This window comes from Acomys minous, assembly GCF_964271855.1.
Source record: "Acomys minous genome assembly, chromosome: 7".
Taxonomy (NCBI): Eukaryota; Metazoa; Chordata; class Mammalia; order Rodentia; family Muridae; genus Acomys; species Acomys minous.
In genome coordinates this window covers 19,043,162-19,068,402 of record NC_140488.1, presented here as the reverse complement: position 1 = coordinate 19,068,402, position 25,241 = coordinate 19,043,162, and the positions used below count along the sequence as shown (strand labels likewise).

Here is a 25,241-nt window from a genome sequence, read left to right as displayed (position 1 = left end):
GCTTGGTGCTTCTGGCTAGATCCCGTTAGTCCGTTTCCCAGCCTCAGCAACTCTGCCTACTAGACATAATCCATTCCGTGCACCACCATCTTGTCCTATCCCCTCCTCCAGAAGATAACTTTTTCAGCCACATCCTTCTGCCATGATGACCACTTGCCTTGCCATATGACCAGGCCTTAAACTTCTGAAAGCATAAGCCCCAGTAAACTTTGGTCCTTTAAGTTGTTTATTTCAGGTGTTTTCTCATGGCAAAGGAACAGTGATTCTCAGTAAACTAGAAGGAAGCCAACTTCTTAACCTTTTAAGCTCAGTACAGTGGTACATGAATTTAATCCTAGCACTTTAACCCCAAGTGGTCTAAATAGTGACAGCATGGAAAAAACAAAAGAAAAGAAAGAAAGAAAGAAGAAAGGAAAATAATATAAGAGTGTCTCTATTTACACACAGCATCCACTAAAAGCCAGGCCAGGTTGCACAGACATGTAATCCAAATAAGGAGGCTGAGGCAAGAGGACTGCAATTTCAATGCGTCCATAAGATATAGGGTAAGTTCAAGGCCAGCCTAAGCAACAGAGTGAGTTCTTGTCTCAAAACTAAGAAACAATACTTAGAACTTCTGTTGGAGCAGAGCAAACCCCCTTGGAGGGTGTCTGGCAGAGGTAGCTAGATTTCTTTGAATTTGACACTAGTTTGGTCTACATAGTAAGTTCCAGGGCAACCAGGGAAACATAGGAAGACTGTGTCTTAAAACAGGAGTGGGGGGGGAAGGGAAGAGGGAGGGAGAACTTTTGAGGCAGGGCACAGTGGCCTTCAACACTAGCTCTTAGGAGGAAGGCAGATTTCCGTGAGTTCAAGGCTAGCTTGGTCTTTATAGCAAGCTGCAGGCCAGCAAAGACTACAGAGTGTGACCCTATCTCAAACAAAACAAAACAAAACAAAACAAAACAAAACAAAATAAAATCACCCCCTCCTCAATTCTGGTAGGCATATTTAAATGGCATATGCCTTTAATCCCAGCACTCAGGAGGCAGAAGCCGGTGGATCACTATGAGTTCCAGCCAAGGTTACACAGAGAAACCCTGTCTCGAAAAACCAAACAAAACCAAACAAAACCAAACCAAACAAAACAAAAACCAACAAAATAAAACAAAACAAAAAACCAAAAAATAGTTAAAAATAAATAGGTAAAGTAATTTTTAACAAAAACAAACATTTTTAAATTTACGTTTTAAAAATGTATTGCCTCATTAGAAGCAGCAGTTTAAAACCACAGAATTTTATTTATAGCCCCCTCCCCTTTTTTGATACATGGTTTCATTGTGTAGGGTCCTGGCTGTTTTGGAATTAGCTACTTAGTTCAGGCTGCCTTCAAAGCCCCAGAGATCTACCTGCCTCGGTCATCAGAGGGCTGGGATTAAAAACATGCTTAGACCACATGGCCCTGATGTCCTCAGACCCATCCCCACACCTGCTCTCAGACCTCTTCAAGGTCTGCCATCAGAAAAGACGGGGGTAGGGTGGCAATATGGTTAAGAATATTTTCTTTTTTACATTTTAATTACATTTATTTATTTCTGTGGGAGACATAAAAGACCAATTTGTGGAAAGAGTTAAAGTTTTCTTCCTGGCATCAAACTCCTGTCCTCAAGCTTAACAGCAAAAACCTTTACTCATTGAGCCATTTCCCTGGCCATATAGTATTAGTCTTAGGGGAAAAAAACCGGCAGAAGTGATACTTCATGAGGTTGCAAACACTAAGACCGCCTCCCCTCCCCCACCTCCTTGCCACGCCCCTCTGCGTAGTTGCCTGAGAATTCGACATGTGACTAAAATGACGGGAAAGTTGGGCCAGTCTGGGGCAAGGTTCAAGGGATACACAATATGCAGGCAGGCGCACTTTGCCTGCTCATCAACTGCCACAGCCGGGTATCCTAGCAAGAGGGTCCTGAGCCACAGGCTAGCAGGACCCTGTAACAGTTCTGGAAGGTTCTTATCCTGCCTACTCACTACCTCACTTCCTGGTACACTGTTTGTGCTTCAGTTGACCAGTAGTTCCCATCTCCTCTCCCTCGAGGTTGCTTGTCCCTGAGGCAGAAGTTAAGATGGGGCTTGCAGGTCGCCATTTGGGAACCAAGGTCGGCTTTGCTCTTCCTGGGCTAAGATGCTGGCTGCGGCTGTGGCTCTTAGCCGCTAGTTTTGAGGCTTTCTACTTTCCTGGACTGGTTCCCATCACATACTGTGAGGAGGGCTCTCCCAACTCTTACTGCAAGGTGAGGAGCCAGGGGAAGAAAAGGGCTCTTGCAGAAGGCCTTGTGCAGATAACAGGAAGTCCCAGGCCCACCCTCTTGGTATGGCGCCATCTTCCTGGGTTCTGTCCTCCCTCCCGGCGTTTCTACCTGCCTCCCATCCTCTCAGGGTATCCTTCTCCCTCCCCTCGTGCCTTCCTGGCCTTAGGTCCTCCCTCAGGTCCCTTGGTCTATTCCAGAGACATGTTCTCTCCCCTACCACCTCCCCTTGCTCTTCAGCCTCCCTGCCAGAAGCCCACCCTCTTCTTTCCCACTCGCTCCCCTCTCCGCCATGACCTTTTAGGCTCCTGTCATATTTCTGCCACCCTCCTGCCCTGTTCCTTGGTTACTCACTCTGGCTGCCCTGGTCCTGCAAAATGCATAACACTCGTTTTGTTGTCTGTTTATACAGGCTGGTGGTACTGAAAGGGGAGCATTTGTGGTGCAGGGCATTTAGTAAGCTTTTAGGAAATGGCTCTGTGTTCACAGTGCCCCAGGCATCCTTTTCTTCCCCTCCCTTCCTGAATACTTTTTAAGTCAGGATCTATGCCTAGGCTAGCCTTAAGCTCAGCATCTTTCCAAGTTCAGACTCACAGATGTGTGCCACTGTGCTCAACATTATTATTGTTACAATAATAATAATAATAATAATAATAATAATAATAATAATAATAATAATAATAATATAGTTATTATTAAAATTTGGAGACTTGGTCTCCTGTAACCTAGGCTGCCCAGTGATCACCGCGCTTCGCTATATTGTTTTTGGTAAGAAGGTCTCAGAGTAGCAAGCTGGCCTTGAGGCCTTGAATTGGCTTCAAAGTCTTGCTTAGTGGGATGCTAGGCAGAAAGATATGTGCTTTCTTGAAAAAAAAAATTGTTATTTAGATTTGAATTTGCTGAGTAGCCCAGGCTGATTTCCAACAATAATATACCATCCTGGAGTTTTAAGCCTGTAGAATGTTGGGGTTACAGGGTATGTGTAACCACCCTTCCCCTCCCCCCTTCTTCATTTGTTTTTCAAGACAGGGTTTCTCTGTGTAGCTCTGATTGTCACTGTCCTAGAACTCACTCTGTAGTCCGGGCTGGCCTCAAAGTCACTCAGAGATCAGAGATCCGTCTGCTTTTGCAAACTCCCCTCCTTCCACGCACCCACACTGTGCTGGGATGAAATGCATGTGCATCGGTGCCCTGTTTTTTTTTCCAGTTAATTAATTAATTAACTTCCTAGTAGGAAGTTCCTCTCCCTGCTCTCCTCCCTGTCCCTCCCTCTCACCTCCTTTTCCTTCCCCCTGTGTCCCACTCCTTTTCTCCTCAGAGAAGGAGAAACTTACCATGGATAGCAACCAAATTGTAAACTGATGGTAGCAACAATAGACAAGGTTACCTTTTAATTATTTTATTCTTTGTTTTGGAAACGACTAGCTCATTGTATTATTAATGAATGTTCTTTTCTTCCTTTTAGTCATCAATACAAGTTTATACTGATAAACTGTACTCAGTGGAAACTGTGATGACCTGTAACTATGATGGGTAAGTGAGGCAGAGTTGTAGTTTTATTTAAAACACGAGAAAGGATCACATGGATTTTAGGGAGTGATCATGCTTTGTTTAGTAATGTTCTGTTATTACATGATCAGTTTCCATGTGACTTAACGACTGGAAAAAGAGGAATTATCTGTCTTATAAAAAACTAAGGTGTTCTTCGGTGTTACTTTATTTCTTCTACTAAAGTCAAGTCTGACTTTCATTATAATACAAGGCAGAAATGTAGGGTAACACAAGTATTTAAAATATATAAAGTATCCTGGCTTCTGTTTACATTGTACAAATCTTTTGCCATTTAAAATATATACAAGATTTTTATGTATTTTATTTTCTACTTAAGTCATCTTATATTCATAATAATTGAAAGAAAATTCTAGTTCTTTTCATCTATTAATTTTTGATACTATACGGGAATATGTTTGGGGAGGACATTGTTCTTTAAATTTGTTTTGACCAGAACTAGTAATTTCAGTTTCTGAACATATTACATTAGAATTAATATAGACTTGAAACTGTTGTTTACTTATTTTGAGGAATTTAAAGTTTAAGCTCCAAAATATTGTGAGTTTTTTTGTTGTTTTTCCTTTCTTTTCTTTTCTTTTCTTTTTTTTTTTTGAGACAGGGTTTCTTTATATAACCATGGCTGTCCTAATAACTCACTTTGTAGACCCAACTGGTCTCAAACTCACAGAGATTTGCCTGCCTCTGTCTTGGGAGTGCTGTAATTAAAGATGTGCTCCACCACTGCCAGGCCTGTGAGTTTGTCTTTGTTTGTTTGTTTGTTGAGACAGGGTTTCTCTTTGTAGCCTTGCCTATCCTGTACTCGATTTGTAGACAGGCTGGTCTCAAACTTACATCGATCCACCTGCCACTGCCTCCTTGAGTCCTGGGATTAAAGGCATGCAACACCCATGAGACTTTAAAAAAAAATGTCTGTGTTAAGAAAAGTCAAAAGCCGGGCAGTGGTGGTGCAGGCCTTTAATTCCAGCACTCAGGAAGCAGAGGCAGGTGGATCGCTGTGAGTTCGAGGCTAGCCTGGTCTACAAAGTGAGTCCAGGACAGCCAAAGCTACACAGAGAAAGCCTGTCTTGAAAAACTAAAAAAAAGAAAAGTCAAAAGCAGTAACAAGAGCCTTTATGTAATGCATTTAACTATTACACACGCTAAAGAAAAATGTATAGAGAGGCAAATAGTTCATAATTAGACATATTCTAAGTCATAGTTTTACTCACAGTCTTGTTGACAATAGATGAATTATAAAGATTGGTTTCTTGTAGAATTTCAAAACATATTTGAACTTCTTTTTTCTTTAGGCTTGACTTCTGTCAAGATTCTTTGAAGAAAACACCCTCTGAGACTCTTGGACAAATTTTATTTGGAGAACAAGTAACATCATGTCCCTACAAGGTTATTCAGCTGATCTTTTTTTTTTTAAGATTTATTTATTTATTATGTAATGTATATAGTGTTCTTCCTGCATGTAACACCTGCAGGCCAGAAGAGGGCACCAGATTTCATTGTAGATGGTTGTGAGCCACCATGTGTTTGCTGGGAATTGGACTCAGGACCTTTAGAAGTACAGGCAATGCTCTTAACCTCTGAGCCATCTCTCCAGCCCTATTCAGTTAATCTTATTAGTTTATCTTATTTTTAAAAGAATTTTTATTTATTTATTCATTTATTTTTGGTTTTTCGAGACAGGGTTTCTCTGGCTGTCCTAAACTCACTTTGTAGACCAGGCTGGCCTAAAACTCACAGTGATCCGCCTCCCTCTGCCTCCCAAGTGCTGGGATTAAAGGTGTGCGCCACCATGCCCCGCATTAAATTTATATTCTTAAGCCAAAGAAATAAGCTTGAAAAGAAATCAGTGCAACAATATGTTATATATAGGGATTTGGAGCCAGTGGACATAGACAAGTGGAATGGTAAGCACTTGTAATCAAGAAATTAATGTGATCAAAAATTTGGAACTATGAAAACATACTGTAATTGGGAGGCTATGAGTTGGTGGCATAAGCTTAAGATTTACAGATAGAGAAACAAATGAAAAGGAGTTACTCAAAATGCTGTCAAGTGCTAAGGAAAATACAACCTACTGTCAGTTGTTGTGCCATCAGTGCTGATGGTCACAGGCAGTGATTAATTTACCTCTCAGAACAGTTATGCTGCTAGAGGCAAGAACTGCAGGTTTACAGCTGAGGAAGCTGCATCTCAGACAGGAGATGTAACGTATCTAGGACCATAAAAGCTGGAGAGTGGCAGAGGCTCTATCTTACCGCAGACTTTTTTTAAAAGTTATTTTTAAAAACATGATGAAATCCATTACAGTAACATAAAACAAAAACCACCACGTTGAGACTGGACAAGGCAACTCAACAGAAGGAAAAGAGCCCCAAGAGCAGGCATAAGAATCAGAAAACTACTTGTTCACATATTCAGGGGTCTCATAAAAGTTTTAAGCTGAAAGCTGTAATATATATGCAGGGGGCTGGTGCCAACCTGGTGCCAGCCTTGTTCCTGCTGCTTTAGTCTCTGTGAGCTCATATGAATCTTACTTAGTTGATTCAGAAAGCCTTGTTTTCCTTGTGTACTCAATCCTTTCTTGCTCTTGCACTATTTCCTGGGGTCCCCTAGCTCTGAAGAAAGGGATTTAATGGAGATATCCTTTTTAGAGCTGTGTGTTCCAAAGGCTCTCCCTCTGAGTAATGTCTGGCTGTGAGTCTCTGTATTTGTTCCCATCTGCTGCAGGAGGGAGCTTCTGTGATGATGTCCGAGCAAGGCACTGATCTACGAGTATAGCAGAATATCATTAGGAGTCTCATCTCACTGATACTTTTTTTGACACTAGTAGTGTTTGGTTTTACTATTGGTCTCTAGGCTATCTAGTCTCTGGTTCTTGGTCATCTAAGCAATGTTGGGCATAGATTCTGTCTCATGGATCATGGAATGAACATTAAGTCAAATCAGACATTGGTTGGCTTCTCCCATGAGTTCTGTGCCACATTTGCCTTCACATATCTTGCAGGCAGGATAGATTGTAGCTAACAGGTTTTGTGGCTGGGTATTTGTTTTTCTTTTGGTAGCCTGCAGAGTACAGAGTACAATTATGCTTTTTAAAAAAATGTCTTGTGTCTCTCAAACTATTTTTCTTCTTTTTCTTCTTCTTTTTGAGAGAGGATCTCATGTTAATACTCTTCTACTTCCAAAGTGCTGGGATAATAGGTGCACACCACTGCATGTGGCAACTTTTCTTATATTTTATGTGTCAAAACTTTGAACAATGATTAGGGATAAAGAGGAAAGGCAAGGAAGAGTATAGACCAACAGCTAGGTTTCTGTCTTGGAGGTCTAGCTGCTAGTACTCTTGTTTCTTTTTGATATGGAGGGTAATTAATAGAAAAATCCAATCATTTCTGCATGACTCTAAAAACTTTTGCCATGTCTGACAACACTTACATTATTACCTTAGTTTTTACTTTTTTGTTTGTTTTGTGAGAAAGGTTGAACGGGAACTCTATCCCAGGCTAGCCTTGAGCTCATGGGGAGTCTCTTGTCTCATCTCCCCTCCTTTTTTTAAAAAGATTTATTTATTTATTACATATACAGTGCCCTACCTGCACCTATGACTGCACGCCAGAAGAGGGCACCAGATCTCATTATAGATGGTTGTGAGCCACCAAGTGGTTGTTGGGAATTGAACTCAGGACCTTGGAAGAACAAGCAGTGCTCTTAACCTCTGAGCCATCTCTTCAGCCCTTGTCTCAGCCTCTTGAGTTCTAGGATCGTGGGTGTGTGCCAATGTCTGACTTTTTTTTGTTTTTAAAAATATGAACTTTTCTTTTTTCTTTTTTTAAAGATATATTGACTATTATGTATACTGCATGTACACCTAAAGGCCAGAAGAGGGCATCAGATTACATTATAGAATGTTGTGAGTCACCAATGTGGTTGTTGGGAATTGAACTCTGGAGGAGCAGTCAGCGCCTTTAACCTCTGAGCTATCTCTCCAACCCCTTCTTTTTAATTTTTAAGAAGTACATTAATAACAGCAGAGTAAGCAAGCTACAAAGGAACCTAGGTACTAATAAGAATTCAGACTTATTATAACAGCAATATATCAGAACAGCAAAGAAAGGTTGATAAATGATATTTGTACAAAAATCTTTGAAAAATTCTGTAGGGGGGGGTCTCCATCAAAATCACTGTACTCAAATGAAGTTCATGAGAATGAAACCTGAATTTTTGTTTGTTTGTTTGTTTGAGACAGGGTCTCATGCATCCCAGGCCTTCAACTCACTGTGTACCCAACCATGACCTCAAACTTATCTTCCTGCCTTCTCCCCCAAAAGATGGGGTTACAGATGTGTGCTAACATATTAGGTTTATATAGTTCTTGGCCCAAACTGGACACTTCATGCATACTAAGCAACTACTCTACATCTGAGCTACATTTATAACCCAAGGATTATAATTTTTAAACCACTGGTCATGACCTGGTATTTTGACGGAAGCTCTTATGGAATGTGCTTGCTCTCTACCCAGTCTCCCATACACAAAATAGATAAAAATGTAATCAAAATTATAGAAAAGAAAGACTTTTAAATATTGTCCTGCTATCATTCTTCAGCATGTAAGTATCAAAGTAGTATATCTTTGGATTATAATGTGTTAGAATGTTTGATAAAAAATTGTACTGTTCGAGCGTCTGGAGATGTGACTTAGTAGAGTAGTTGCCTAGCATGCACGAAGCCCTGGTTTGGATCTCACACTGCATAAAGTGGTGTTGTGGCGCATCCTTGTAATTCCAGCACTCGAGAGGTAGAGGTAGAAGGAAAAGAAGTTCCTTTGCTACATAGCATATAGAAATCCGGCCTGGGTTACATGAAACCCTGTATTGAAAAAAAAAAAAACAACCTTGTGGTTTGAGTTGCTGACAAAACAAACAAACAAAAAGCAAAACAACAAAAACAAAAACAAAAAACAAAAACCCAAAAACTATTAAATGGATTTGGCTTGAAATTAATATGGGATTACCCATAAATTCTGAAGCATATGTATGACATTTCATACTACACATTTATGTGATGTGACATTCTTAGTATTGATTATAAAACAAAATATTGTTGAATGCTAAAAAGCACTGAAGATAATTCCTTCTAAAGTGTCAGTACTCTTATTAGAAAAGATCAGACTTCTAAGAGACAACAACAAAGCATAACAAAAGATAATATAATAAGATAAATAAAAAACCATCACATGGAACTTGGACCAGGCAAACCAACAAAAGGAAATGAGCCCAAGAGAAGGCACAAGAGTCAGAGACCCACTCATTTACATACTCAAAATCCCATAAATCACTAAACTGGAGGCTACACTATATACACACAGGACCTGGTGCAAAGCTACATAGGTCCTGTGATTGTTGCTTCAGTCTTTGTGAGTTCATATGAGCTTTCTCCTCCTAGAGCTCTGAGGAGAGGGATTTGATGGAGAGCCCATTTAGAGCTGAGTGTTCCCACATCTTTCTGCATAATGTCTGGCTGTGGGGTCTCTGCTATTTTTTCCCATCTGATACCAAAGAAAGCTCTAATGATTGAAGGCCAAACTTATGATGTGCTTAAACTTTATACACTCATGATGCATTTTTTTTTTTTTTTTTAAGAAACGCCAGTTTGGAACTGGAGTCAATTCTCTTGCTTTTAGCAGATCATGTGTTGGGCTTAACAGTCCTGAATAACAATGCCTGGATCTATTGATATTTTGTTAATGCCCAGCTGCAGCTCCGAAGAGGTCCAGGGTAGGGCCTCTGGGCCTGGATGCGGATGCCCTTCCCGTTCGCTTCATCTCCTGGGTGGCCAGAGCTGATGGCTCAGGCAACTGACTAGGATTGAAAGAGAAAGGAGGGAAGGGGAAAAAGAGCCCAAGATCTCTTCTCTAGGGGCTGGCTATACAGCGGCCAGGGGGAGAATTTAAACTGACCACAATTTTCTTATGTCTGACACTGTAAAAGTGGCCTCTGGCTAGAAACTGCACTGGACACGCGGGGGTGGGGGTGGGAGTGTCGTAAAAGGAGGCTCTTTGATCCAGTAAGCCAATGTAAATTTAGGCTTATTAGCTGTATAAGGCTGATGGCCCTGGGTCTGCTAACTTATTTGCAAATCTACAGGGAAATAAGAAGTAAGAGAGATAGAAAATAAACCACTCACACAATGCATTCAAGAGAAAAGGTGGATGAAATTAGGCATCTCAACTTCATCTGAAGTCAGGTTTCCCAATCTGCACACATACATTCAAGAGAGAAGGTTCAAGAGAAAAGGTGGATGAAGTCAGGCATCTTAACTTCAACTGAAGTTAAGCTTCCCAATTTCAATGCTGTTTATTGTTGATAATCGTACTTACACTTCTGAGAAAAGGGAATTACCTCATAGTCAAAAGAGTACAATTAATCACAAAAACAGATGAATTCTAAAACATAACAGGTTACATGTTTGAAGCTAAGCATTTCTTTGTTTGTTTGTTTGTTTGTTAAGAATATTTTGTTTACTGAAGAATAAAATAATCAACATTAGTAATTTTAAATTTGAACAAAAACCTTTATAGTGGCAATGAAAAAGCCTGACATGCTGTTGTTATTCAGTGCCTCCCCATCCCAGTATTCAATCAAGATTTCTGCTTTATTGATTGACTGGGTGTGATAAGAACAGGTAGTCTAATCTGTGTATCCATTATATAAGTTCATAGTGAGTTTAGAATGACAAAGGTTGACAGGGCCTAAGGTTAATGGGGTCTGAAACTTATAAGAGTATAGACTCATCAATTAGGACTATACATTAGCCAGCTATCTCTTAGTTCATTATGAGCTCAGGACAATAATTTTATCTGTCTTTCATTCTAAGAAACAGAGTAAATTCAGACATATCTAGGTAGCTTCATTCCAATTTAGGTTGATGGGACGTTTAAGCCAATTTGCATATATTTATAGTGAAATACCAGGATTTGTGGTACCATCTGGAGTAGGGCCTTATCTGAAGCCACAAATCAGCTACAAGGGTATTCTTAGTGAGGCATCTGGAGGTCCACAAAGGTATTTATTGCAGCCATAAACTAACCTTAACTTTTAAAACTATTTGAATCAAGTCAGGAGTTCCATAATCAGGGATTAATTCATCTGAATAACAAACAGTACACCTTCAACAAGATCCTGTAGGAAGTTTGCTCAATCAGAGCTGGTCAGTACCCAGAAAATAATAGTTCGCACCAATGCCAGATGTATTTACTTTTGGTTTTTCGAGACAGAGTTTCTCTGTGCAATCTTGGCTATCCTGGACTCACTTTTGTAGACTAGGCTGGCCATGAATGTAGTCCTGGCTGTCCTGGTCTCACTTTATAGACCAAGCTGGCCTTAGACTCACAGTGATCCACCTGCCTCTGCCTCCCTGGGTGCTGGGATTAAAGGCATGTGCCACCATGCCTGGCTCTAATGCCAGATTTTAGAGAGATGCAGCAGTGCACAGTTGACAGGGTAGTCAGAGGTTGGAAGCAATTCTGGGGTGCACTACGATACAGACCTTGCACATACCTGATCATCTCCAGAGATCTCTCATGCCTACTGGACTTCCCCAAATCAATGGCTCCTGACAGCGTGTCAGAGTCTGGAAGCAGTTTGGATGTGCATCATGGTACAGACCTTGTGAATACCAGATCACTTCCTAGACAGCCCACATGCCTAGTAAGCTCACTTAACAGGGTGACTCTTGGCAATATTTTACTAGTTAATTTTTATGACTCCATATCTTTGTGTGGTTAAAACTTAAAAAATGGCATACATCTCTGAATATTACAGTTTTATATTATTGTTTCTTTAACAACTGTTTAATACATACAGAGTTGATTAATACTTTAATTATTAGGCCAAATATATACAGGTTATAGTTTTAAATGTACAGAGACATATTTATCCTTTATATCTTTAAGAAATTTAGGTGAATTTGCCTACATGTACATATTTGTACCATGTGTGTGTCTGTTTCTTGCAAAGATCAGAAAAAGACATCAGGTCCCTTGGAAGTGGAGTTATAGCAAGTTGTAAAACACCATGCGGATGCTGGGTAGTAAACTCAGGTCCTCTGCAAGACCTACCTGAGCTGAGCTACCTCTCCATCCCCATGGGACATTAAAAAAAAGTATTAGTTTATCCAATTTTTATTCCATCATCAGTTTTATACTTTGTAGTTTCTAGGAAAAGTAAAAATTTTAAAAATTTCTTTTATCTTTTTACAGTCTGAATTCAGCAAAAACAATAGTTTGTACCTCTTCAATCATGTTTATATTACTATTACATATTACATAGAAAGGGACACAACCAGAGATGTTGTAAAATTGATTAGTTCCAGAGTTGATCCCAAAAGGTAACTATGGAGTTTTTTTTTAATTAGTTCTAATGATTTCAAAATGGACTTAAAATGCACAGATTTTCTAACTTGTTGTTTTTTACTTTTAGGATACCTATGTGATATTACATAATATATTTTGAAAACTCAATCATTATTTTACTCTGTCTTCTACATGCTAAGTATCTGAGTATTATGAAATGTGAAGAAGAATTAAAATAAAGAATAGATTTATTGGGAGTGTTCTAACTTCATTTAGTTGCTGTCTTATTATAAAGGGGATAGTATAAATATAGCTTCATTTGTGTTTCTCAGAAAGGCAACTTTAGTACCAGTAGATTCTATTAGGAAAGTATCAGGTAGGTAGAAGAATCTGCTAATAATCAGAGCTCTTAACAGCTAAATAAGCAGCCTCATGAATTATTGAATACTTTATCCTTGGACATATGTAGGAAGAGCCTGGAGACCTCCTTTTAAAGAGAGTGATCATTGTACCTTGAACCCTAGCAAATGCCTAAAGAATTGTTCATTCATTTCTGTTTTTTATACCTAGAAGTCGGGTGGGTGAATCACATAGGAATGCTATTCACTTTTCCATAAATGCTATACTAATTTACATTGCCATTAATAGTGTATATTAGCAACATCCTTCATTGCTAAGCTTGGTGGTTTATACATAGTAGGCTCTTACATATCTGGGTGCTTACAAATATGATTTGTCTTTATGTACTTAATATTTTAGAGTTCAAGTTATTAGATACCATTTTCAGGAGGTCTGAGGCAAAAGGAATGTTCTTAAATAGAAAGTTTTAGGTAGTATATAGAGTCCAATTGGAGTGTTGGGAACATTTAGAAACAAAAAGTATTGTAAATAATGAATTGTAGGTGACTATAGTCATGTAATCCAAAGAGGTAGAGGCAGGGGGATAGTGACTTTAAAAAGAGTTTAAAATATATATATATTATTAATTTATTCATATTACATCCCATCCCTTGTATCCTCCCATTCCTCCCTCCCTTCCATTTTCCCCTTACTCCCCTCCCCTATGACTGTTCCTGAGGGGGGCCTCCTCCCCCTCTATATGATCATAGGGTATCAAGTCTCTTCTTGGTAGCCTGCTGTCCTTCCTCTGAGTGCCACCAGGTCTCTCCCTCCATGGGACATGGTCAAAGGTGAGGCACCAGAGTATGTGAGAAAGTCATATCCCGCTCTCCACTCAACTGTGAAGAATGTCCTGTCCATTAGCTAGATCTGGGTAGGGGTTCAAAGTTTACTGTCCATATTGTCCTTGGCTGGTGCCATACTTTGAGCAGGACCCCTGGGCCCAGATCCGCCCATCATAATTAAAAAGAGTTTTTAAATAAAGAACATACTGTAAAGCTCAATTTTCCTAGTCTGCTAGTATGTGTCTTAATAACTATGTATTGAAAATTGTACATCAGTTTCATGTACAAAATCACTCCCCATTCTTTTATTAGCTATTAGAATTCAGAGGAAGACCACCTAACTTGCAACAAGCCCTCTTTGGAAATTCCTGAAGAAAATACAGATAATTTAAATGTGGTCTACACATATTCTGTAAAATTTGAGGCAAGTATTTGATGCTCTCACCTTACTTTTTTAGTCAGACACATAAACCTCATATATTTAATATTAAAGCTGAAACTTCCATGACTTTAAAGCTATAGAGACAAGATTAGGGCACACATAAGGCCCTGGTTCCTTCTTTAATCTCTGTGTCTCTGTGTCTCTCTGTGTCTGTCTCTGTGTTTCTGTGTCTCTGTTTCTGTCTCTCTCTCTGCCTCTCTGTCTCTGTCTGTCTCTCTGTCTGTCTCTTTCTGCCTGTCTCTGTCTCTCTCTGTCTCTGTCTCTCTGTCTCTGTCTCTGTCTCTCTCTGTCTCTGTCTCTGTCTGTCTGTCTGTCTCTCTCTCCTGCTCTTCCCCTTCCACCCCTTATCTCCCTCTCCTCTTCTCCCTCTCTCCTGCTCCCTTCAGTGTCTGCTGTATCCCATCTGCCCTTGAATTTCGAATCCTCTTGCCTTCACCTCTTAAGTGCTGAGATTACAATTGTGCACCACTGTGTCATTTACACCTTGTCATTTAATCCTTCTTTTCAGAATATATAAAAGAGCAGATAATTGTATAGGGTTAATGTGATATATACATCTATCTATCTATCTATCTATCTATCTATCTATCTATCTATCTATCAAATCTTCCTAGTGAATAATCTGTCTGATGCTCCTGTTTTCCCAATATGTTTTTTATAAATTGCTTTGTAAATTTTTGCTGATTTTTTAGGGGTACAGAAATATATTGTTTTTCCCCTACATGAAGTGTTTCAAACCTAGTGTGCATTAAAACCTCAGGCCCATCTCTCTTAGTATGAACCAAGCTTCAGATACCACAAGTGACTAGTGCCTGTCCCCTTGGTGAAGGTATGGACCTCCACATTTACAGTCCCAGGCTCTTTGAGTTCAACCTAGTTTTTCCTGCTTCTCCTAGTATAGGGAATTTCATCACACCCCATGGCATGGTTTGATTTTTAGACCGTGTAACTGGGTGAACTAGACTGTATCATCCTGCTTTGGACCCTGGGAAGTCTCACATGTGCCTCTGGCATACAGATAATCAAAAAATGGCTTGGGGGCACAGGTGTAATCTTGACATGTGGATGGCACAGAGACATAAACGGAACCATTTAATGGTGGACAGTATCATATAGCAGCTACGTTCCCCTAACTACCTGACTTACCATCTCTATGCACCAGGACTACTTCTGCTGTGTTCAGGCAGCCAGCCACCTGCAAACTGCTGTCTAGAGCCAAGAGTTTGTGAAGTTTGGGTGAGATTGTGAACTTGAGCCCCTGTAGGGAAGTTCAGATGTAGCACTCTAAGCTCTAGTTTCCCAGGTTTTCTTTTGTCTTTGTTTTGGAGATAGATGTGTAAATGCTGAGGCAGCATTTCATTCAGTAGGATGGCCTGGATTGTACTCTGTAGCACAGTGTGGCCTCAGACTCATGGTGATCTCTGCTTCAGCCTCCTAAGTGTTGAGATTATCAGTATGAGCCATCGTGCCCAGATCTCCTTTTGTCTTCAGAGAATGATACATGTCCTCAAATAATACAAAAGTTAGTGTGTAATACATTTATTCAAAAGGAAAAATTAATCAATATTAGCATTTGAGTGAACACTTCTTTATTTTTATGACAAATATTTGAATTGTGATTATGAAGTCATTGCATTCATTACATACTACTATGAATTATGGATAATGAGTGTCTGTTATGAATCATTGAATGCCTCTCTAAAATGCATGTATTCATAATACTTTTAAAAAATATTTATTTATTAAGTATACAGTGTTTTGCTTGCATGTGCACCTGCATACTAGAAGAGGATACCCGATCTCATTATATATGGTTGTGAGCCACCGTGTAGTTGCTGGGAATTGAACTCAGGACCTCTGGAAGAGCAGCCAGTGCTCTTAACCTCTGGGGCGTCTCTCCAGCCCCTTCATAACACTTTCATTTTATTCACTATTTTATAGCGTTGAAAAGGCTGAGTTGGAGGCTCCCCTGATCTACATAGGGAGACCTTATTTTAAAACAAATACCACACTTCATGTACTCTCATTTTAAGACACTGTGTCCATTTAGTGAGAGAAAGTAAATGAAGTTTAGAGGAAAAGGTGGTAGAGAATATGGCAAGTGTTAGCGGGAAGGGTGTGGGGGATGAATTTGTTCAAACTCTATTGTATACATGGATTAACTTCCCAAACTGCTAAACACTCAACCAAATAAAAATAACCATTACTTTAAAAATTTTTATTGGAAATAAGTTCTTCTCTTATACAATATGTTCCGCTCACAGTTTCCCCCTCCCTCCACTCCTCCCAGGCCTGCCACCTACTTCTCCTCTTCCCCCAGAGTCACTCCCCCTCCATTTCCTCTTCAGAAGCAGAGCAGCCCTCCAAGAGAAGATAACCAAACAGGACAAAACAAGATACAGGACAAGGCAAAAGCTGTCCCATAGGGGCTGGACAAGGCAACCCCATAGGAAGAAAAGAGTCCCAAGATCAGGGAAAAGAGTTAGTTATACTCCAGCTCCCACTGTTAGAAGTCCCACAAAACCACGAAGCTAACAGACACAACATATGTGCAGAGGACCTGGTGCAGGCCCAGTGCTTGCTGTGTCAGTCTGTGAGCACATGTGAGGCCTACTGTTTTCATACAATCAAACAGGGCTGTTTTTACTTCATTCAAAGGATACAGATTTTGTTGTTGTTGTTGTAAATTCTAGTTAAATAAGCTTTGCTTATGAGCTAGCCTGAGACTGTATCTACATTCACAGCAGTGCATGATTTGTTTGTTTTATAGTGTGGAATTTAGAACTCAGGGCCTTACATGGGCTAGGTGTACTTTGTAACACTGAGCTACCTTTAGCCTTATAACATTGTTTTGTTGTAAAGTGCACTCTGACTTGAACAGCATAGACCAATATTGGATTAAGAGTCAGAAGACTTGGGGTCTGGCCTTCCTTAAACTAATATTGTGTCTCTGAGCATGTTCATCCTCCCCTTTTCCTGGAACCTCGGTTTCATTAAAAAAAAAAAATGAGTGAGCTGAACTGAATCAGAGGCTTTCGACTCTAATAGCAAATGTTAACCCTAATGCTCCTTTTACTATTCTATCACAGTAGTAATAGTTAATAGAAAACAAAACCTATCTATGCATTTTATTTAAACTAATGCCAGTGTAACATCCTAATAACATTAAGGGGAGATAGTAGTAACTTTTAATACAATAGTATTCCTTTTATATATTTTGTCTATTTTACATGTTTGCATCTATGTGTATAGTCACAGTAAGTATGATAATGAGCAGATAAGAATGTTATACATTTTTTGGGCTCAAATAGTGCTATTTTTGAAATGATGCTATGACTTCCTCAAATGTCAGTTAATTTTGGGAACATTCCAAGACAAGTATAGTACCATTTTCCTCCCAGTTTACATAAGACAGTTGCCTTCTTTGGTGGGAATATTTAATATGTACTAAAATCATATAAATACTAAAAGTCAGAGTTACAATCAAAGGGTAGGCAGTTTCTCACCCACAAGAATTTTGCATGGGATATTAGAAAGGTGTGGGACACAGCACAGTTCCTCTCAGTTCTCTGTTCTGTAGCTCTCTCTGTGCTCTGCAGGACACTGCCTTTCCAGATGCTAGTAGCAGCCTCATGTTTGCGGTTTCACTATGCCCTATAGGGGTGCTGTTCTTCCTGTTGAAAACCACTGGAGTAAAGATCAAATTCCCTACAAAACTGAAACTCTGTTTAATTTTGTTATTGTTTTTTGTTGTTGTTATTTTGTTTTGTTTTGTTTTTGGTTTTTTGAGTCAGGGTTTCTCTTGTAGTCCTGGCTGTCCTGGACTTTGTAGACCAGGCTGGCCTTGAACTCTGGGATCCACCTGCCTCTGCCTCCCGAGTGCTGGGATTAAAGTCATTTGCCACCATGCCTGAAGACTGTGTAATTTCTGTTGACTATGACACATCATGGAGTACTATACTATGCCTAAGGAAGTCGTTGTTTCCGCCTTGTTGCTGTGCCAGTGCTACCAACATTAAAGACCTAATGGCCATATATTATTATTTTATGAGAATTGTTAGCTTAGAAAATGTTTTGATACTTTAGGGTGTAATGACCAGGAATAATTCATTAATTTTAAGCAGATTAAAAAAAATAAATTCTCTGTTACTTACTTATATTTTTGTATTTGTTATTTTGTTCTTATGTGCTTTAGGTTTTTGTTTTGTTTTTTATCTTTTAAATTATTTATTTATTTATTCATTCATTCACTTTACATCCTGGTTGTAGTCCCCATTTCTCCTCTTATGCCGGTTCCACCCTCCTTCCCTTCTTCTCCCTCCTTCCCCTCCCCTACTCTCCAGAAAAGGGGAGCCCCATCCACACACTCACTTCAGCTCATCAAGTCACATCAGGACTGAGCACATCCTCTTCCCCTGTGGCCTGTCAAGGCAGCCCTGCCAGGGGGGAGTGATCAAAAAGCAGGCAACAGAGTCCATGTTAGAGACAGCTCCTGCTCCCCTTACTAGAGGACCCACATGAAGACCAAGCTGCCTATTGGCTACATGTGTGTAGGGGGTCTAGGTTCAGCCCATGCAAGGTCCTTGGTTGGTGCTTCAGTCTCAGCAAGCCTCTCTGTGGCCTGGTTAGTTGGTTCTCTAGGTCTTCCCGTGGAGCTCCTGTAACTTCCAGTGCCTTTGTTTTTTAAAATAGCTTTTTTGGGATGACTAATACATGCTATGATATATTATTTCCAGCAGATGGCAGTATTTGGTGCAAAAATGATGCTAAACACTGCTGATGTCTTGGCTAAAAAAAAAAAAAATTTTTTTAAAAAATGTAGTCTAGTACAGGCTGCTTTGAGCTCAACTATGTTGCTGAGAATGGCCATGAATTTTTAAGGAATAAAGAAGTTAAGTTGTAGAAAAACAAGTTGTCTTTTATTTTAACTTAAATAATATTGATGGCTGTATATTTGTAGGTAGTACATATAGGGTAAGTGTAAGAAAATTCTCTACTTTTATTCTCCTATCCCTAACTTATCTTTCTGAAAGTATGATCTTATTTTTTTCTAATTTATCCTCCTAGAAAAATGTTTACATTTTCAATATAAGTATGTGATTTTTCGGGGAGGTTTGAGGTTTTTAAAAATTAAAAAAATATTGTGTGTGCACGGTGTGTGTGTGTGTGTGTGTGTGTGTGTGTGTGTGTGTGTGTGTGTGTGTACATGGGTTCTGAAAGTCAAGTCTACTGTGCTTATGCAGCAGGCACCTGGTGGGCCATATCGCCAGCTCAAGAAATATAATTTTGTTCTATGTATTTCTTACCTTTCTCAAGTCAATTCTGTCTCATAGACATATCACTTGTCAATGGGTTTTATTCTTTTTAATGCTAATGAAGATTACCCTTATCTATTCTAATCCTGAAGAGCATTTCTAATTGTGGGTATTTAATTTTACAAATATTACAGTGACTTACGTAAAATTTTATGCACCTTTGCAAGTATCGTAAGAAGTTATAGTGTAAATGGAGACACGTCAGGATAAAAGGGAAAAAAGAAGTGTCTGATGGGGTTGGGACCATATAAAAATAATAGAAAGATGCTTGTTTTGTTGGGTAGCAACAATTTCCTTCCTAGTATTTTCTTTTACCTTTTCCTTTTTGGTTTTAAGACAGAGTGTTTCTACATAGCCCTGGCTGCCTTGGTACTTGCTATGTAGACCAGGCTGGCACTGAACTCCCAGTGATTGATCTGCCTTTGCCTTCTCCTAGTTCTTTCATGTAAGCAAGTAAAAGCAAACTTCAGATATAAAGGTGGACATCATGAGCCCATGAAGTTGGAAGTTAAGTGGCAAAAGTCTATGCAGAATGGGCTTCTAAATGCTTCTGAGTACTAAATAGCAAAAGGTCAGGTACAAGTGTAGTAAATAGATTTCATATTTTTATTTTAGGAAAGCAAAACTACCGAGTGGTCTTCTGAATCAGATTATGATTTGGAGGGTACAATGGAGACTAACTGTTGGTGCATTCGGTAAGCAGCTCAAAGTAGCTCAAGGATTACAAACATAAATGATATTTTTTTTCTCTTATTTTGCAGAGAGGGGCACTGGGGATTGAACCTAGGCTCTTGTCCATGCAAGGCAAGTGCTCTACCACTTAGCTATATCCTCCTCCTATGAACACTCTTTTGTTATTACTGTTTTGAGATAGTCTCATGTATCTCAGGTTTGCCTTCAAGTTGCTGTATAGCCAAGGATAGTTTTAAACTTTGGATCTTCTACTTGCTTCTCCCAAGGGTTAAGATACTTGTTTTTAAGTTAAGTTACTTTGTCACTACTGATATTGAGTGACATTCCTTTTGGGCTAGTTTCCTCTCTCAGTCTTCTGCTTCCAAACATATGTGGTATAAAGAATATATGTTTTTACATATAATGCTTATATTTATTATATATGTATATGTTATATAATATTGTATACATATGTATCATATGTGTACATAATGTTTATGCAGAAGGGAAAGGAACATGTGCTGTCATAGATACTGTGTCTTCATGTACACGGCATGGACGTTGGTGGGCAAGATACTATTGTGGAAGTAGGCTTTACGCAATGGATGAAAACCACATTTGGGTGTAGTGACACACACCAGTAATCCCAGAACTGGAGGACAGAAGCAGGAGGATAGGCTAGCCTGAGACCTTGTAGGAAGTGGGCAGGAGGAAGAGACAGATAGAAAACAAAATGGAAGAGTCTGTCTGTCTGTGGACTCAACTCCGATGGTTTGAGCAAATCCAAGAGTAAGAAGAAGTTGCAATTAGCCAGGTAGAGGAAAGGAAGAATGCCATGAAAACCTGAAAAGAGGTTTCTGAAGGGATTAGTATAATGAGTTAGCAGCTATTTAGAAGCAGAATGTCTTTTATTTAGTCTTTGACAATGTCATACATGTAAGATCATTCACATTCCCAACTCCCCCTTTCTCTCTCCTTAGGAACCATAACATGTCCCCATCATTCTTCATGTCCTCTCACTTTGTGCATCTGTGCTAATAACCTACTGAGTACAATCAGTTCTGATTGCTAGAGTGGTGGGTGGCTTGACCTTGTGCAGATAATCATAGCTGTAGTGAGTGTTTTTGGTACATGGCTATATTATGTCCCAAAGGCATTTCACAGCTCTCCTCTCTAGTCACAAGTCTCTGGATTAACTGCTGGCCACTCTACAGAAGCTTCTCTGTCACGTTTGAGGTCAGCACTCATCTGTGAACATAAGCATACATATTTAGAAGGCAGTGTAACACGATACCATTTAAATTCTCTTCCCTTTCTGGCCTGTGATCTGTCCATCCATAATGGATTTTCTACCAGCTGTATAGCACCGAGCCTAAATTCCTTCCTATAGAGAAGGCCTCAAATCTAATCCAAAAGCAGTTGGTTGTTCCAATAACCTTCATGCTGCTATCTTGCTAGTGGCCACATCTTGCCTGGCAGGACAATATTGGAGCATGCAGGGTTGGCTGCAGGTGTATCTTAGACACTTTGCTCCCCTAGAAGATTGCCTAGAACCTTCTGGCACAATGAAAGCTAGTCAGTAGGGAAGAAATTTTCAGGTCAGTTTAAAATCGACAAACTAAAAGCTTTCAAATTGGCCAGCTCCTCAAGGCAAGTTATACGGATAGGAGGATCGTATGGAAAGAATATCTGGCAGGGAGAGTCCATTTATTCAACAGGATTTTCTGTTCTCTCCTATTATCTTGAGTACCACTTTAGCCTCTGAGTGGTTAAGGAAGTAGAAAGGCCTCTGCTTAAAGGAAGCTTCCTCTGTAGCATCTTCCAAGTAAAAGATCTTGATTCTTCAGGAACCTACAAAAGGATCAAAGCACATAGCTGGAAATCTGATCATAGAAGGAGCAATTTCAGAGTAGGATTGACAGATGGATGAACTGAGTCTTCAATGATTGGGGGTGTTAGCAAGAGCTGACAATGAGAGGAAAGAGCACACGAAGCTGAGAAAGCTCTTGGATTAAAGGTGTTTTTAGGGTGGAGCCACACCAAACACTAAACGGGTTTTTACAGTTCACAGTCTCAGGGGGTTCACAATGGGATCAAATATCTTGCAACAGTGGTGGTGTACACCTGTAATCCCATCAATTAGGAGGCAGAAGCAGGCATATCTCTGTGGCTTTCAAGGCCAGCCTGCTCTACACAGCTAGTTCCAGGACAGTCAAGGGCACACAGAAAAACCCTTTTTTGGAAGCAAATAACAAAAATAAAACGTAAAAAGCCAGTGACACACATCCTCTAACAAGGTGGTAACTTCTAATCCTTCCACAAACTAAGGACTAAGCAAATATATGGGCCTTTTGGGACCATTCTCAGTCAAGCCACCACAGCCATTTACTTTCATTTGTGTAGTGTGTATATTCATGTGCAGTGTACGTGTGTATGGGTGTGTGCCTGTGTGTGTGTGTGTGTGTGTGTGTGTGTGTGTGTGTGTAGACAGAAAGACATAGAGACAGGAAGAGGAGAGAGGGAAGGAGGGAGAGAGGGAGGGAGGGAGAGGGAAGGAGGGAAGAAGGAAGAGAGGAAGGGAGGAAGATGGAAGGAAGGAAAGAGGGAGAAAAGGAGGGAGAGAGAAGGAAGGAGGGAAGGAGGAAGGGAGGGAGAAGGACGGAAGGAAGGAGGGAAAGAGGGAGGGAGGGAGAAGGAAGGAGGGAGAGAAGTTCAAAAGATGACTTGAAGGAGTCAACTACATGGGTCCCAGGGATCAAACCCAAGCTATCAGTATTGGTGTCAGGCACATTTATCTGCTGAGCCTCCATGCCAACCCTAACTTCTTTTTTCTTTCTGAAAATTTCTAGACTCGTAAACTCCTTTTTTGTGGTACTTTTCTTGTGTGGATTGGCAATTATCCTCATCATAAGGACTATCTGTAGAGACATCATCAAACAGAATCATGTAAAAATTTCTCTAAGTAAAATCTACACATTTGGATTCAACTTGATATGTATTCTTCTTAGATATCAGTTATTGAATTTCTACTTACAATCTAACACCTTGACTATAACACATTTCTGCTGTCTAACAAGTTTATGTATTATACTAGTGGTTCTCAACCTTTATAATGCTGCAACTCTAATACAGTTGCATGTTGTAACCCCCAGCCATAAAATTATTACTATTGCCACTTCATAACTAATTTTCCTGTTGTTATAAAATCACAATGAAAATATTTGTGTTTTCAAATGGTCACAGATGACCCCTGTGAAAGGGTCGTTCACCTCATCCCCCACCCCAGGGGTGTGACCCGCAGGTTGAGAACCACTGAATTACACAGTCAGAAATTATAGAGTTGTATAGATTTGTTTAAAATTGTTTTTCGTTAACTCTGGCTATATTTTGTATGTGTTTCTGATGACTAAGAATATCATTTTAAGAAACTGTTAATTGACTTGAAACATGAGATAGATATACCAAACTTTGCAATTTATGTTATACTGTATTTACTGTTTTGGTTCTTGTAAATGTTTTCATATTGATGAATTTTAAATTTCTGTGAATCTATTGAGTTCCTTGGGTTAAATACTTCATGAAAATACTGCAAACTGTGTGCTTTATATAATTTACATACCCCTCTAATGCAAAAAATAAATTAAAAGAGTGATTTATTCATGTAGCAGGCTCATATAGTATCTAGAAATATGCCAAATCCATAACCATTACTTTCCAGTTAGTCTTGAGTGGAAATTTCTATCTCATGTGACTTGCCATTTTAACTTACTTGTTTATTAAAGAGTTTCTCAAAGCAGGTGTATGACTAGAAGCAGTTTGGATAGAAATTGATTCAGGAGAGTGTGTTCAGACTTCCAGAGGAGGGAATGCTGCTGTCTGTATTTCTTGGGCAAGGAACACAAGTTTTCATAATGACATTTTGTTCTTTATGTGAGTACATTTAGGTATAGCTTAAACATTTGTAGTGAATTGCTTACATATGTTAGACTTTGATTCATAAGTAAATAATTATTTTAAGGCATATACCCTCAATTTTAAGAAATTTCATGGTTGTTTTTGTCCTTATATATTTCCATCTTTTCAAATTCTAGATTAAGACTTTGAAAACCATCCATAGCTTCTTCAGTTCTAAATAATTTAATTTAAAACTCTGGTACAGCCAGGCTTGGTGGAGCACACCTTTAATCCCAGTACTCTGGAGGCAGAGACAGGCAGATCTCTGTGAAATTTAGGCTAGCCTGGTCTACATAGTGAGTGATTTCCCAGACAGACAAAACTTCATAGTCAGACCCTGTCTTGAAATAACAAACCAAAAAACAAAATAAACAAACAAACAAAAAGCCGAAAACTCCAGCACATACTTCTTGCCTTGTAAGGTACACGCCTTCTTGAAAATTGGTACATGTGTAGAATTATACTTTCTTTTTTTTTGTTAGTATATATTTTATTACAATTTCTTCACATTACATCCAAATTGTAATCCCCTCACTCTTATCTTCCTGTTCCCACTCTCCCTCCCTTTTTTGCCCTCTTCCTCTCCCCTAGACCTCTGACAGGTGGGGTTCTTCTCCTCCACCATCTGACCACAGCCTATCAGGTCTCATCAGGGTAGCCTGCGTCCCTTTCCTCTGTGTGCCCACCCGGCCTCTCCACTAAGAGGCAGTGATCAAATCGTGGGCACCAGAGTTCACGTCAGAGGCAGTTTCCCGGTCTCCCCACATGGAGAATGAACTGTCTATAAGCTACATCTGAACAGAGGGTCTAGGTTCTCTGCTTGCAATGTCCTTGGTTGGTGCATCAGTCTACATGTGGAATTATATTTTCAGTTGACTGGGGGAGCACCTGAAGCAAAGGCCAACATTTTCAAAACTCGTGGCAAGCTTAAGTGCAGGGTTTTGATTTTTCATTTCATTTTTTCTTTTCTTTTCTTTGCCCTCCCTTCCTCTCCTCCCTCTCTCCCTCATACCTCTCCCTCCCCATTCCTTCCTTTTTTTTTTTTAACAAGCATTCTCACTGGCCTGGAACTTGTCAAGTAAACTAGGCTGGCCAACCAATAACCCCAGAGAGCCATCTGTCTGCCTCCCTAGAGTTGGGACTAGAAGTGCACCATCATGCCCAGATTTTTAAGCATGGATTTTTGGTATTAAACTTGGGTCTTTCTTTGTATTTGCAAGATAAGCCCTTTGCAAACTGAACTACGGCCCCAGCTCACAAGTACAGGTCTTTACATGTATAAATGGAATGGTATTCTTAGCTTTATTTTTTCATCCTGCTTTCAATGTTTACTTATGTAGAGTTTCATGTCATTGAGGATGAAAGTGAACCCCTAATTCTCTTTCCTCTTTCTCCTAAGTGATGATAGTATAAATAGGTATGTGTCACCACAACCAGCTGATGACTCTCTCGGGATCAGGACTTTGTG

The 25,241-nt window shown here is 39.6% G+C and overlaps 1 protein-coding gene across 1 annotated transcript in view; it reads left to right on the top strand.

Moving 5' to 3' along the window:
* Nucleotides 1-2,102: 2,102 nt before the first annotated feature.
* Nucleotides 2,103-25,241, top strand: part of LOC311602086 (transmembrane 9 superfamily member 2-like) — a gene marked incomplete at both ends in the record, with an annotated part of 50,036 nt that continues 26,897 nt past the window's right edge. The window contains 8 exon segments of the mRNA XM_084789763.1: nucleotides 2,103-2,270; nucleotides 3,751-3,818; nucleotides 5,147-5,285; nucleotides 12,114-12,241; nucleotides 13,703-13,706; nucleotides 13,710-13,814; nucleotides 19,763-19,842; nucleotides 23,670-23,749. Coding sequence (XP_084645889.1) covers nucleotides 2,103-2,270; nucleotides 3,751-3,818; nucleotides 5,147-5,285; nucleotides 12,114-12,241; nucleotides 13,703-13,706; nucleotides 13,710-13,814; nucleotides 19,763-19,842; nucleotides 23,670-23,749 — 772 coding nt within the window.